The sequence below is a fragment of the Emiliania huxleyi genome (assembly GCF_000372725.1).
Source record: "Emiliania huxleyi CCMP1516 unplaced genomic scaffold EMIHUscaffold_322, whole genome shotgun sequence".
NCBI lineage: Eukaryota > Haptophyta > Isochrysidales > Noelaerhabdaceae > Emiliania > Emiliania huxleyi.
In genome coordinates this window covers 64,617-76,804 of record NW_005199583.1, presented here as the reverse complement: position 1 = coordinate 76,804, position 12,188 = coordinate 64,617, and the positions used below count along the sequence as shown (strand labels likewise).

Genomic DNA, 12,188 nt, shown 5'->3' with positions numbered 1-12,188 from the left:
TCTTCCTCCTCCTCCTCCTCCTCCTCCTCCTCCTCCTCCTCCTCCTCCTCCTCCTCCTCCTCCTCCTCCTCCTCCTCCTCCTCCTCCTCCTCCTCCTCCTCCCCCTCCTCCTCCTCCTCCTCCTCGAGCTCCTCCTCGAGCTCCTCCTCGCCTGCCTCAGCGCCGAAACCCGCCGACCCTGCTCTTCCGCCGATGAAGCTAGTGAGGCCGTCGAGGAGCCGCCCTCCCCAGCCCCCACCCGCATCGGCGTCCGAGACGCCGCGCGAGGCCAGGCTGTCTGTCGCGCCAGCCGAAACGCCCAGGGCGCCCAGGCCGGCGGCCAGCGCTCCAGCGTCGGGCAGGGTCACCGCCTGCATCATCTGCATCCCCATCGGCGCCGCCGCCAGGGCCGCCATGAAGCCAGCCGCTGGTCCCCCGTCGCCGCTCTCGTCGCCGGCGGCCCGCGACCCCGCCGCGGCGGGAAGGCAGACCTCTAGCATCGAGAAGGCCGACGTGAGGTCGACGAGGAGCGACGAGGCCAGTTGAGGTACCTGCGTGAAGCCCTCTTCGGCCAGTTTGAGCCGGATCGCTTCGAGCAGCTCGAGGTAGCTCGGAGCAGCCTCCCGGCCGTCGAGTGCCTCGATGAAGGCCGACGTGAGCGCACCGCCCGCGCCGCTCCGCGCAGTCGGCTGCAGGTCAAACTGAAGGTCCACGTTGCCAACGTCGGCGCTCGTTTGGTCCGATCGGCAGCCCGTGATGGCGATCACCTCGCCCACCGCGAGCCCGACGGTGCTCTCCTCGTCCGTCGCAAAGCCGGTGCCGCTCGCGCCTTGCGAAGCCTTGTGCCGGCTGTAGATGTCCCACAGGCCCAGCCCCATCGACGCCACGTCAGAGAGGAGCTCGGTGGGGTTGCCTTCGCTCCACATGCTCACGTCTCGCAGCCAGTTGCGCGACATGGCCATCTGCACCGCCTCGCCCGCCAACGCCGACTTGAGGTTGCCCTCCGTCCCGGTGAAGAGGAACGGCAGGTTGAGCGCGCCCGCCGAGTGGCAGCTGTCGAGGATCACGGTGAGCCTGCATCCGCTGGGCAGCGGCGCGACGAGGGTCTCGAAGAGCTCCGTGTCCAGTAGTTGGCCCTCGCTCGCCATATCGAGGGGGCACAGCGTCTCGTGGAACCCGTCGCTCCCCTGGATGCGCCCTCCGTGGCCAGAGTACTGGAAGAAGAGGGCGTCGCCGGCGGCGGCCCCCTCCACCAGCCAGGCGATGGCGCCGCGGATATTGGCCATGGTTGGCGCGAGCGGCGTGCTCCCATCGTCGAGCAGCACCATTTGGCTCCCCTCGTTGGAAGGGAAGCCGAGTCGCTCGACAAAGGGCCGCATCCGCTTGACGTCGTTTACGCAGCCTCGCAGCTCGCTCGGAGAGCTCAGGCCGCTATAATTGATGCCAATGAGGACGCTGCGGCGGTTGCCGTTGAGGGACGCGCGGGTAATGCTGCGCGAGATGCTGCCGCGATGTGGCGGTGGAAGGGCGGCGGTGGGAGTCGTCGAGGCCACTCGATTGGGCGCTCTGCAGCAGGGGCACGCGACGATGGGTGCGTTTGGTGGCACACCAAAGACAGTCTTGCAGTGGTGGCAGCGTATCGCAGACATATCAAGGATCGCGAGGGAGGACGCACGTCGCTCGCCGCAGAGTTGAACGAGGTCAGTGAAAGCATTGTGGCTGTGATAAGAACTGGCCTCGCCTGGAGTAGGACCGCCGCAAGCGGCGTGGCGTGGAGCGGTTGAGCATCCCTCCGGGGGCCCCTCTGCGCCGGGGAGGCGTTGTTGGAGGCTAGGACGCAAGCAAGCGTCCGTCGCCTTTTTCAAACTCGCTCGGGGCCCACTCCGCTACGCTCCGACCCGAATTTGGAGGGCCATGAAATTTAAGGTGTTGCTGCGCAAAAGGGGCGGGGCGCGCGCGGCGAGAGCCGAGAGTTCTTTTTGGAGATCAGAGGCCCATCAGACCTTTCGATGGTTCATGCTTCCCTGCCCTCTCCCGCCACACACTCCGTCAGAGCCCCCTCCCCTCTTGCACAACAGGAATTCTGACAATTAACCAGATGAGTGGTGGGCCTGCCCACCCCGGAGTGGTTCGACTCCACACAAACCCCGAGACGGTGATGGGAGGCGTCGTACGATGATCTCAGGCCCAGTGAGGTAGTGCATCTGACTACCCCGGATCCTGCTGAACAAGCTCCTCTGTAGCTCGATCGGTCACACCGCCATCGCCGTCGGGGAGAGGGGGGACGACACTGCTTCGGCAGCGTGCACCTCGATCCTATACCGTGTTTGTTATGACCCCCCCCAATGAACACACCAGTGAGGGAGGGCGAGACGATCGAGGGGTCCCGTGCCATGCGGAATCGACCCTATCCAGTGCTCAAGTGCTCATGTCTATCTATCTCATGCTTCATGACACAACACGCGGTGGTGGAGCTGGTGGAGCTGTCAGCTGATCGATCCAAGCGGGTGGGGAGGGGGAGGCATGGCTGGCTGCAGGTCCGCCAGTCGGCCCGGCCTCTGACGTGGTGCTGCCGCTGCATTGGCTGAAGAAGAGAGGTGCGACTTGATTGGAGGCGCTGGAGGCGATGGCGCTAGGAAGGGAGGTTGGGCTGGGCCGTGAGGGGCTGATGGCGCTGGCCAGCGCGGGGTGTGAGATGTCGTCGTCGTCGTATACTGCTGGCCCTCGCCCTCAGTTGCCAGGGCTGTGGGCTGCAATTGGCGTCTGTGGCGTCTACGCAGGCTCTGCAGCGTGATGGCAGGCGGGAGCGACTGCGAGGCCGGCGGCAGCGGAAGGAGAGGCTGGGCACGAGCCAGGAACAGGCTGGCCAGGCCCGCAGGTGGCTGCGCTCTGGCGAGGCGCGCGCGCGCATGGCATGTGCCGAGCAGGCTCGGCATATATGGTGAACCTCCGATTCGCGATGGCGGTCCCGCTTTTCCCGATCATTTCGTCCGTCCAATCGAAGGAAGCGCCGGATCGGATTTTCGCTATTTGGTCGTGTGGGTGTGAATCCCGGGACTAGTCAATGGTACCGCGTCGGCGACGCGGGCGCCTTGCGGGCAGAGCCCTGAGCCACCCTTATGTCTTGCGCGGTCAAAATTCTTGACACAGATCGCTCGAAGAGAGAAGGGCCTAGAAATCGCGCCTCCCCCTCCCTTTTCTCCCACAGTAAGCTAAAAGTACGTACTCGAAGGGAGGGAGCACTTGGAGGGTGGGAGGCCGTCGCGGCGGCCCTGTAGCACGCAAGGTCTCCGTTTGGCAAGCGAATGATGAGGGACGGGATGCGAAAGGTGAAGTAGCCGCCCTCGCCAGCCCGAAAGGTCGTTCGTCTTGCTTGGAGTCGGACGGCGCGCCGCCGCAGCAACGTTGCACGGACCGAAGCAGAGGTCGAGCGCGGAGTAGCCGAAGCAGCACGCAAAGCGCAAGCAGGGAACCGCCGTCGGGCAGCACGGGAGTTCGGGGAGCGGCAGAATTCTTTTTGGTGTAGGATTCCTACTCGTCTGTGTCGTGAGAGTGTCGTGAGCGAGTTGCCACACGTTGGCCTTGCTTCATGCCGGCGACGACAAAGACGTGGCTCAAGACGCTCGTGCCCTCAGTCAGCGACGCCGAGCTCGAGGCGGTCACGCGGCAGCACGCGGGCGATCGGATCGGCGCGCTCGACGCCCTGCTCACGGCGCTGTGGCGCCAGGACGGCGCGCAGCCTGCAACCTCGCCCGCCATCGGCGGCGGCGGTGCCAAGGGCAGGCGTCGCAAGCGAGCCAGGCCGCGCGAGACGGACGCGGCCGACGCCGGTGCGCGGGCCGGCTCCACCACAACTCGGGCTTTGAGGCCAGAGCCGTCCCAGCGCTCGGACGGCTCGGACGCGGAGAGCGATTGCATCGCCGGCCCGAGTGAGGCGCAGCAGCGCGGCGCGCGTGCGGAGCTGCGCGCCACTCCGTCGGCGCCCTCGATCGCCGCGGCGGTCGCACCCGCGCTCGGCTTTCTGCGGCGCGCAGCCGACTCTTTCAAGTGGGAGACGTGCCCGTACCTCCAGCTCGTGCAGGCGAGATGTGGGGAGATATGGCGAGATGTGGGGAGATATGGCGAGATGTGGGGAGATATGGGGAGACCTGCCCGTACCTCCAGCTCGAACTCGTCCGTAACGAGTGAACTCGCTCGTGCAGGCGCTGCACCTGCGACACTCGGGCGAGCTGGACGCGCGCGCGTGCGGCGCACGCGCCGTGGCGGCGCTGCGCTCGCGAGGCCAGCAGCCGCTCACGCCGCTCCAGCAGCGAGAGAGGGCGGCCCTGCAGTCCGAGCTGTGCGGCTCCTTCTCGCCAATCGAGCGAGATGGCCCTCTGGTGCTCGCCTCGCTCGCGTTGCACGGCTCGATGCCGACGGGCGGCGCCGCCCAATCAATGATGCATGTTGGATGAGGAATGATTGATTCTCAGGCTCGATGCCGACGGACGTGCTGCCGCCGCCGCTCGGCCAAGACGGCGAGCCGACGGGCGAGGAAGAGGTAGCCGAGGCGGCGGGCTGCTGGTTTGTGGAGGCGTCCGACGGCGCGGCCGCCTCGCAGCGGCTGACGGGCGCGTGGGAGGGGTGCAAGCCCGGCTGGGCGGCGGCGGAGAGGCATGCGGGGCAGTCTCTGCTGCGGCTTGACCTTGCGGCGGCGGCGGAGGGGGCGGCGAGGGGGGCGGCGGATGGGGCGGGCGGGGCGGCGGCTGAGGGGGCTGCGGCGGCGGCGGAGGAGGAGGGCATGTATTGGCTGGATGTCTGCCCGCCGGCGGGCGGTGCGATATCTCCCCCACACCTCCCCCACACCTCCCCCACACCTCCCCCACACCTCCCCCTGATGATCGTGGCGCCTCTCCAGGCGCGACTGCTGCCGGCTGCCGGCTGCGCTGGTGCTGGCCTAGCGGCAACCCGGGCTCGCGATACCGCACCTCCCACGGTACCTGAACCCACACTGGGTTCGATCCCGTTGAGGTATGGTACTAGGCGCGTCGGGCGCGTGGGTGGGTCTGCACGGTTGCGAGGGCTGGCCGCGGGGAGGGCGGTGGCGCTTCCCTCCGTGGCGGCGCCGCTTCAAGACCATCCGGAGGGACGCTGCCCCGAGACGCGGACTATCTCCCCATATCTCCCCGTATCTGCCCATATCTCCCCGTATCTCCCCGTATCTCCCCGTATCTCGGTCCCTAGACGCGGGAGCCGGATTCTTCTCTCCCAACTAGCGCGCGAGAGTACTCTGCCGCATCCGCTGCACTCGCCTCCCCCTCGTACTCACGCGGTGCCCTGAAGACGCGGCACAATGCCCGCCCTCCCTCCCTCACGTCGGTGTATACCCACTTCGTAGGACGCGGTCCTCGGCGAGACGCTCTTCACGCCGGCGGCTGGGCGGAGGGTGTGAACAGCGCCTCTTCACAGCTCCCGCCGTGAACAGGCGAGACGCTCTTCACGCCGGCGGAGCTGCGCGCGCTCGCGGACGGGAGGTACGAGGCGGCGCTGTTAATGAATGATTAATGAGTCATTAATTGATCGTCCACTCGCGGGCGGAAGGTACGAGGCGGCGCTGTTCCGCGGAGACGACCCCGTCGCCGTGTCGCAGAGCATCGAGCTGCGGGGCGGCGCGGTGGCGCGCGTGTCGGGACTGCAAGGTGTGGCGCCCTCTTCGCTCTCTTCGCTCTCCCTCCCTCTTGTCTGCCTTCTCTCTTCTCTCTTTTCTCTCTCTCTCTTCTCTCTCTCTCTTCTCTCTCCCCCCCACCCCTCCCCACCCCTCCCCACCCCTCCCCACCCCTCCCCACCCCTCCCCATCCCTCCCCATCCCTCCCCGCAGGCCTGGCGACGCGGTGCGGCGAGGTGCTCTGTGCGCGGCCGGACCGCGCGCAGCGGCAGCGCAGCGGGTCGACGGTGGGCGAGAGGTGGCGGTCAGGAAGGCCTATCTCCCCCGATCTCCCCCGATCTCCCCCGATCTCCCCCCTTAGGTGGGCGAGGTTGCAGTCAGGGAGGGGTCGTGCTCGGGTGACGAGGCGGCGGAGGGGGGATACTTCGAGGTGCCCCTCGTCGAGGTGGCCGCTGCCTTGATTCACGACTAGTGCATGACTCACCACCGGCTATTCATCGCTACTCTGTTCACTGCCGCCCGTCGTCGAGGTGGTCGCTGCCGAGGCGCGGCTGCCGCTGCTGCAGCGCCGGCTCTACAAGGTCATCGAGGGCCAGTCGTACCTCGACTAGGGCCTCCCCATCTCTCCCCCATCTCTCCCCCATCTCTCCCCACCTCTCCACATCTCTCAGGTCATCGAGGGCCAGTCGTACCTCGATTGGGGCCTCTCCTCGGACTACGACGCTGCAACCTCGACCGCAAACGCGCGCTCGCAGCGCGGGGGCGGAGGAGGAGGCGGCGCAGGAGGCTTCGGCGGCGGCGGCGGAGGAGGAGGAGGAGGCGGAGGCGGCTCGCTGACGACGCGGATCGACGCGCCTCGCGGGCTTGGCGGCAACACGCGTGGGTCGGAGGGGTACGGAGAGATGACGGCGGGGTCGGTGTCGCGGCTCTGCGGCCTGCTCTCCAACTTGCGCGGGAGCGTGCTCTGCCGGCTGCACCACCGTCTTGGCTGGCCGTTGGTCATTCGCTGCGCATGGTTGACGGATTGATGATTCGTTACAGGCTGCACCCGGTCGGCTGGCCCAGCTGCTGGGACCTCACCCGCCGCTCGTGTTTCGTCGACGTCGGGTCGGGGTATGGCAAGGTGGTGGTGGTGCATATGCCTCACCCCTCACCCCTCACCCCTCACCCCTCACACTCACCCTCGCCCTCGCCCTCGCCCTCGCCCTCGCCCTCGCCCCCGACCCCCCTCACTCACACTCACACTCACACTCACACTCACACTCACACACCGCTCGCCCACGCGCACTGGGCCTTGCACATTGAATGCCGTGGGGCTCCTGCCTGTCTAGACGTGGAGTCGCGAGGGCTGCCTGGCCCTTGCCCCACCACCTCGTGTGTGTGGAGAAGTGTACCTTCCCTTGCCTTGCCTTAGGTGGTGATGCATGTCGCCCTCGAGGCGGGCGTGCGGCGCGCTGTCGGCATCGAGTGCGTCATCTCGCGCCACCAGATCGCGTGCCACTCGCTGCAGGAGTCCCCGGGCCGAATCTCGGACGAATCTCGGACGAGTCTCGGACGAATCTCGGCGAATCTCGCGCCACCAGATCGCGTGCCACTCGCTGCAGGAGTCCCCGGGCCGAATCTCGGACGAATCTCGGACGAGTCTCGGACGAATCTCGGCGAATCTCGCGCCACCAGATCGCGTGCCGCTCGCTGCAGGAGATCCGCTCCGAGCTGCTGCTGGACGCGACCCTTCTCTGCACTGCGCGATCTCCACCCGCTGCCGAGGAGTGCGGCGGAGGCGGCGGCGGAGGCGAGGAGAGCGGCGGCGGCGGTGGCGACGGCGGCGTGGACGGCGGCGGAGGGGGAGGCGGCGGAGGGGGCGGAGGGGGCGGCGATGAGCCGGCCGTCGACATGGACCCGTTCGAGTCGGTCTTCTTTCGCGTTGGGGACGCGCCGCTCCTGTAGTGTGCAGCATACTCACGTACAACTACAATGTGTGACAGGTCTACTTCCACTTTGGGGACGCGACGCTCGGCCCGCACCTCTAGACGCGGAATCTCCCCGTATCTCCCCAACATCTCTCCGTATCTCCCCGTCTCACACCTCTAAACTTAGCGGAGTACGCTCTCTTGCCTCTCGCACTCTTCAAGAGACTCCGCTGTATTCGGCCGTATTCCGCTGCACGTGTTCGCTGCATTCGCACCCCCCTCGTCTTCACGCGGTGCTCTGAGTACACTGCACAATGCCGTCCTCCCGCCCCGAGGTCGGCGTACTCACCATACAGACTCGCACCTCGCACATCTGCTACACACCTGCTACCACGCGGCAGAGACCCCACACTGGGTTCGATACTCTGGAGGTATGGCACACGCAGGCTCGCACCTCGACTTCTCGCACGTGTACGTCTTCGACCGGGTCTTCTCGCCGACGACGATGGCGTCGCTCGCGCGCGTGCTGCAGCGCTCCCCCTTTCGCGTGCTGGTGAGCTACCGGACGGCGAGCGAGTGGTGGGAGCACGGCCTCAGCGTGGTGCAGCCGGTCGCGAAGCTGCGCCTCTCCAGCACGGGCAAGGAGGGGATGACTTGCTGGATCTACATCAACATGCGCTACGCCCCGCGATGACAGCCGTCACGCCGGCGGCGGAGGTCGGCCCCCGCGCTTGGGCGGCCTGAGCCGCTGTGGCGCGAGCCCGCCGCCGCCGGGAAGGAATAAAAGGAGTCGGTGATTGAGCTTCGCCGTTCCTCGTCTCTATTAGTGTGTCTTGTGTACACGTACAGATCCACGGTGTGGAGGCCTTACAAACATAACCTAGAGAGGGAAAGACGACGGGTGGTGGATTACTGTAACTGGACTGCGCGCTGCGGTTCTCGTATTCTGAGCGCGTCCCTCGTCGTGACGTCGTCTCGAGCGTCGCCGGTCTCGTCTCGGCGATGAGCTTGCCGCTATGACGCTCTGGACCTTTTGTCGCCAGGCTGGAGCCCGGGGACGCACGGCGCCGCGGCTGCGCCACAAGGGATCAGCTCTGTGAGCACGCGGTCCTTGTCCGGCACAACGACGCCGAGCTTGTCTGTGGCAAAGCTCTTCTGGATGGTGAACCTTCGTCGCCTGCTCCATGCTGTCAAGCCACTCTCTTCACCAGTGTGTCGACGGAGACGGCCGACACGGCGGTTTACATCCTCAATACTCGAGTCGACGGCCACCTTTCTTGTCATCTCAGCACATGAGTGTCGGTGACTGATGCCACTGAAAAAAACTTGAGGGAAAGACCTCGAGCGCCAGGCGGAAGGCGCCGCCAGGAATGGACCAACAACCGAGCACGAGACAATCAGGCCTGGACTGCGTGCCGAGGCCATAATGAGTTGCGCCTGGGCGTCACTAGCGTCGGATCGATCGCAAAGGGGCTGCAACACCTCGCGACTTCGCGCATCATGTACACCCCAGCGGGATAGGCCCATATGGCGTCCGGGCACTCGTGCTCCCGCGGGGGGTGTTTGGGAAAGCGAGAGGTGCAGTTGCGAGCGCCCTCGACTGCCGCACGCACGCCGCATGTGCGTCCTGTGGGGTCGCTCTGGATCCAGCCCTCGAGCAGGCGCTTGTATGGCTTAAAGTTGGCGTGCAGCAGGTGGCACGGACCGGAGCACTGGTGGGTAGCGAGGAAGCCCGGAGTTGTCCAGTACTGGGGACTCAACTGTCTGTTCCAGCCGCACGGGAGGACGAAAAAAAGCTCTGCCGCACCGGCAGCAGTTGGGTGGCTCATGAAAGAAAACAGGGTCTGATCCGCGATGTAGCCGAGGCGAGTCCTCTCTGGCTTGATTGGAATGCCCACCGGCAGGCGTTGCGATGCGAACCCCTCGAGCTGCCGCTTGTACAGCTCCGACGCGCGCATACGTCGAAGATCGTAGAGAACCACCCCCGAGTTCAGGCCGAGGGCTCCCGATGTGCTTCCGAACAAAGACGAGTAGAACTGGTTCTGCTCGAGTCCCATGCCAATCATTTGGTTCGGGCCAAAGCGGTCGAACATGCTCCACAGCTGCGCGACTTCAGTCACGATGAAGATGTCGGAGTCGAGCAGCAGCACGCGATCCAGCTGCTCCGGAAGTATGTAGTGGATCATATTTTTCCAGAGGTACATTTTCCCCGGACCCCTTGCCAGTTTCGCGAGCCGCCCCTTCAGCTGCATCGCTTCCCTTGACAGGTTCGCCAAAGTGTGAAGATGGATCCGGTCGCTCATGTCGCCATGCCGTGACGGCGAGAGCGAGCAGATCGCCTCGCACGCCTCCCTCGGAGGCTGCCGCATTGTGGCGACTATGATGTGGTAATGAATTCCACCATCGGACCAGGCCTCCACGTTGTGAATCGCGCGGAGGCTGTTGGCCAACTTGTCAGCGTGTGTCAGCTGTGCCCCGAATGTAAGGTACGCCACATCCATACGCGTGGCAGCGCCAGCGGTCGTGCGCATAGGGTTCGGCGAGCGCGCGGCGCAGACCCTCATGCTGCGGCAGCAGCAGCAGACGGCGCGATGACACGACGTAGTTGCTATGCGGCCGCGCGATCGACAATGCCACAAGTTGGGGGTGGGAACATGGTGGCCGCGGCGGATTCTTTTCAAGGACGGCTGCCACAATGAGTACAGCTGCCACAGAACGCGACACAGATGTAGAAGATGATGACTGCTACCACACCTCGCGGTGTGCGCAGAGGAGTCCCGTGGTCCGCGCGGGGATGGAAGAGTCTCCGTGGTGGGGCTCGAACCCACGCAAGCGGCCCTAATCGATCGCCCACAGCCCGCCTCGCCAACTCCGATGCGGCAGCAGCTCTGTTGCCAGCCAGCTAACACATCGGTACTCGTTTCACGTTTGTTTCCCCTCCGGCTCCGCCTGTGGCTGTGCCCACGCTATCGCCAGGATCGCCAGGCTGTCGTGCCCCAAAAGATGCATCCCTGTGAATTACCGTGTACCACGAAATTCTTTTCGCAGGAGCGCTCAAGCTCACGGCAGGCACGTCGCTGCACTCAGCCGTGCACTCAGCGATGAAGCTCGTGCTAATACTCGTGTCGGCCCGCGGAGCGCACGGCCTCGCCGGCTGGCAGCGAGTCAGCGGACCTGGCGGCCGCGGACGCAGCCCCGAGCGTGGCGGCCATGGCTCCGGCCGCGGTGAGTGGCGAGACAACTTTGCTGGTACCCGGGTGTTTGTTGAGAATCTCTCGTACGACACTGACTGGGCCGGCCTCAAGGACCACTTCCTCTCGAGCGGATTCCCCGTCGTCTACACCAGCGTCAGCCAGACGCAGGACGGCGCTTCCAAGGGTTGCGGCATCGTGCAATTCGAGAGCTCGGCGGCGGCGGAGGACGCCATCCGCGAGATGACCGGCTCCGAACTCGACGGCCGCTCGCTCAACGTGCGCAAGGACGCGCAGGAGTCGAGCCGCCGACAGGCTCGCGGCGCCGGCAGTGGGGCACGCGCGGCTGACAGCTGGCGGGACCGGCAGTGGAGCCGTGTCGCCGGCACGGCCGACGGGGAGGCGGCGGTGGACGAGGCGGCGGTGGCGCGGCTGCTGGCAGAGCGGGACGCGGCGCGCCAGCAGCGCGATTTCCAGAAGGCGGATGAGCTGCTCGACGATCTCGCCGACCTCGGCGTCTCTCTGGATGATGCGCGGCGCCAGCGCTCGTGGTGGGTGGGGGGGCGGGTGGACGGCGGCGGCGGGCGCGGCGGCGGGCGCTCGGGCGCGGCTCGAGGGCGGCGGGAATGGTTCAAGGGCGCCGCCGAGCCGAGGGGCGGAGGCCCTCCCGAGATGCTCCCTGGCGACTGGACCTGCCAGGACTGCGGTGCGCTCGTGTTTGCACGGAAGAGGGCGTGTTTCAAGTGCGGCGCGCCTCGTCCGGGGGAGGAGGAGGGAGACTATTGGTGAGGAGCCGCACCACGCTGCCGTAACAATATGAAAGATCTTGATAAAAATCAGGCCCGGCGCAGAGACACGAGCGCGCGCCGCACTTTTGAAAACCAAAAAACGCCGCGGGGCTCCGGCCAGGGGAAATATATATTTATTGAATTCTTTTCAAAAGCGAGCCCCCCCCACCCCACCCCCACAGGGGCCACAGCCTCCCTCCCCGATTGCCATTCGATTCAGCCCCGCTCAGGCATTCAGGCCGCCCCCCCCTCTTCTGCCCCTCTGTCCAAAAGAGTGCGCGGCTACGGACGACAAGCGTGCGCGGACGCAGCACGCCGCCTGGCATGGTGTTCCACCTCCGCATCGGAAACCGAGGCGACAGTCAGTGTTCATGCCTTCCGTCGTGAAATCGGGCGCAAGGACCGAGCGTCGGCCGCCCCGTTTGCTGGCAAATGGCCACGTCCATCGGCCTAATCGGCGGCCTCCAAGTTGGCCGCACGCACCTTGATCGACATCTTGACGTCGCTGGCGCCCTCGTCGAGCGCGACGGCGTAGCGGCCCGTCCTCGGGTCGTGCGAGACGGCGCCGCCAAGCTGGCCGTTGAGCTCCGGCCGGCTGACGAGGCCGTGGATGCGCACGCGCTTCTCAAGGAGCGGCGCCGCGTGCTTCTGGAAGAGCCGCGTAATCTCGCGCATC

At 66.1% G+C, this 12,188-nt stretch overlaps 6 protein-coding genes across 6 annotated transcripts; 4 read left to right on the top strand and 2 right to left on the bottom strand.

Moving 5' to 3' along the window:
• Positions 1-473: 473 nt before the first annotated feature.
• EMIHUDRAFT_43172 (putative metacaspase protein) lies at positions 474-1,466 on the bottom strand (the record flags this gene model as incomplete). The annotated part of the gene is made up of 2 exons (XM_005773908.1): positions 474-746; positions 912-1,466. Coding segments are annotated over 2 exons (828 nt in total), but the record flags the coding sequence as incomplete, so codon positions are not given.
• Positions 1,467-3,523: 2,057 nt separating this feature from the next.
• EMIHUDRAFT_458341 (hypothetical protein) lies at positions 3,524-4,573 on the top strand (the record flags this gene model as incomplete). The annotated part of the gene is made up of 3 exons (XM_005773907.1): positions 3,524-4,060; positions 4,182-4,383; positions 4,452-4,573. Coding segments are annotated over exons 1-3 (816 nt in total), but the record flags the coding sequence as incomplete, so codon positions are not given.
• Positions 4,574-4,619: 46 nt separating this feature from the next.
• EMIHUDRAFT_458339 (hypothetical protein) lies at positions 4,620-6,043 on the top strand (the record flags this gene model as incomplete). The annotated part of the gene is made up of 8 exons (XM_005773906.1): positions 4,620-4,793; positions 4,877-4,930; positions 5,002-5,105; positions 5,357-5,369; positions 5,444-5,492; positions 5,560-5,657; positions 5,837-5,910; positions 5,985-6,043. Coding segments are annotated over exons 1-8 (609 nt in total), but the record flags the coding sequence as incomplete, so codon positions are not given.
• Positions 6,044-6,635: 592 nt separating this feature from the next.
• Positions 6,636-8,227, top strand: EMIHUDRAFT_241055 (hypothetical protein; the record flags this gene model as incomplete). The annotated part of the gene is made up of 4 exons (XM_005773905.1): positions 6,636-6,755; positions 7,038-7,135; positions 7,571-7,608; positions 7,980-8,227. 4 exons carry the CDS (start codon positions 6,636-6,638, stop codon positions 8,225-8,227), a joined length of 504 nt encoding a protein of 167 aa, XP_005773962.1.
• Positions 8,228-8,547: 320 nt separating this feature from the next.
• On the bottom strand, positions 8,548-10,034 carry EMIHUDRAFT_241054 (hypothetical protein; the record flags this gene model as incomplete). Its single annotated transcript, XM_005773904.1, has 2 exons — positions 8,548-8,710; positions 9,016-10,034. The coding sequence occupies 2 exons, from the start codon at positions 10,032-10,034 to the stop codon at positions 8,548-8,550; spliced, it is 1,182 nt and encodes a 393-aa protein (XP_005773961.1).
• Positions 10,035-10,775: 741 nt separating this feature from the next.
• EMIHUDRAFT_58939 (hypothetical protein) lies at positions 10,776-11,060 on the top strand (the record flags this gene model as incomplete). The annotated part of the gene is made up of 1 exon (XM_005773903.1): positions 10,776-11,060. A coding segment is annotated over one exon (285 nt), but the record flags the coding sequence as incomplete, so codon positions are not given.
• Between the last annotated feature and the right edge of the window lie 1,128 nt (positions 11,061-12,188).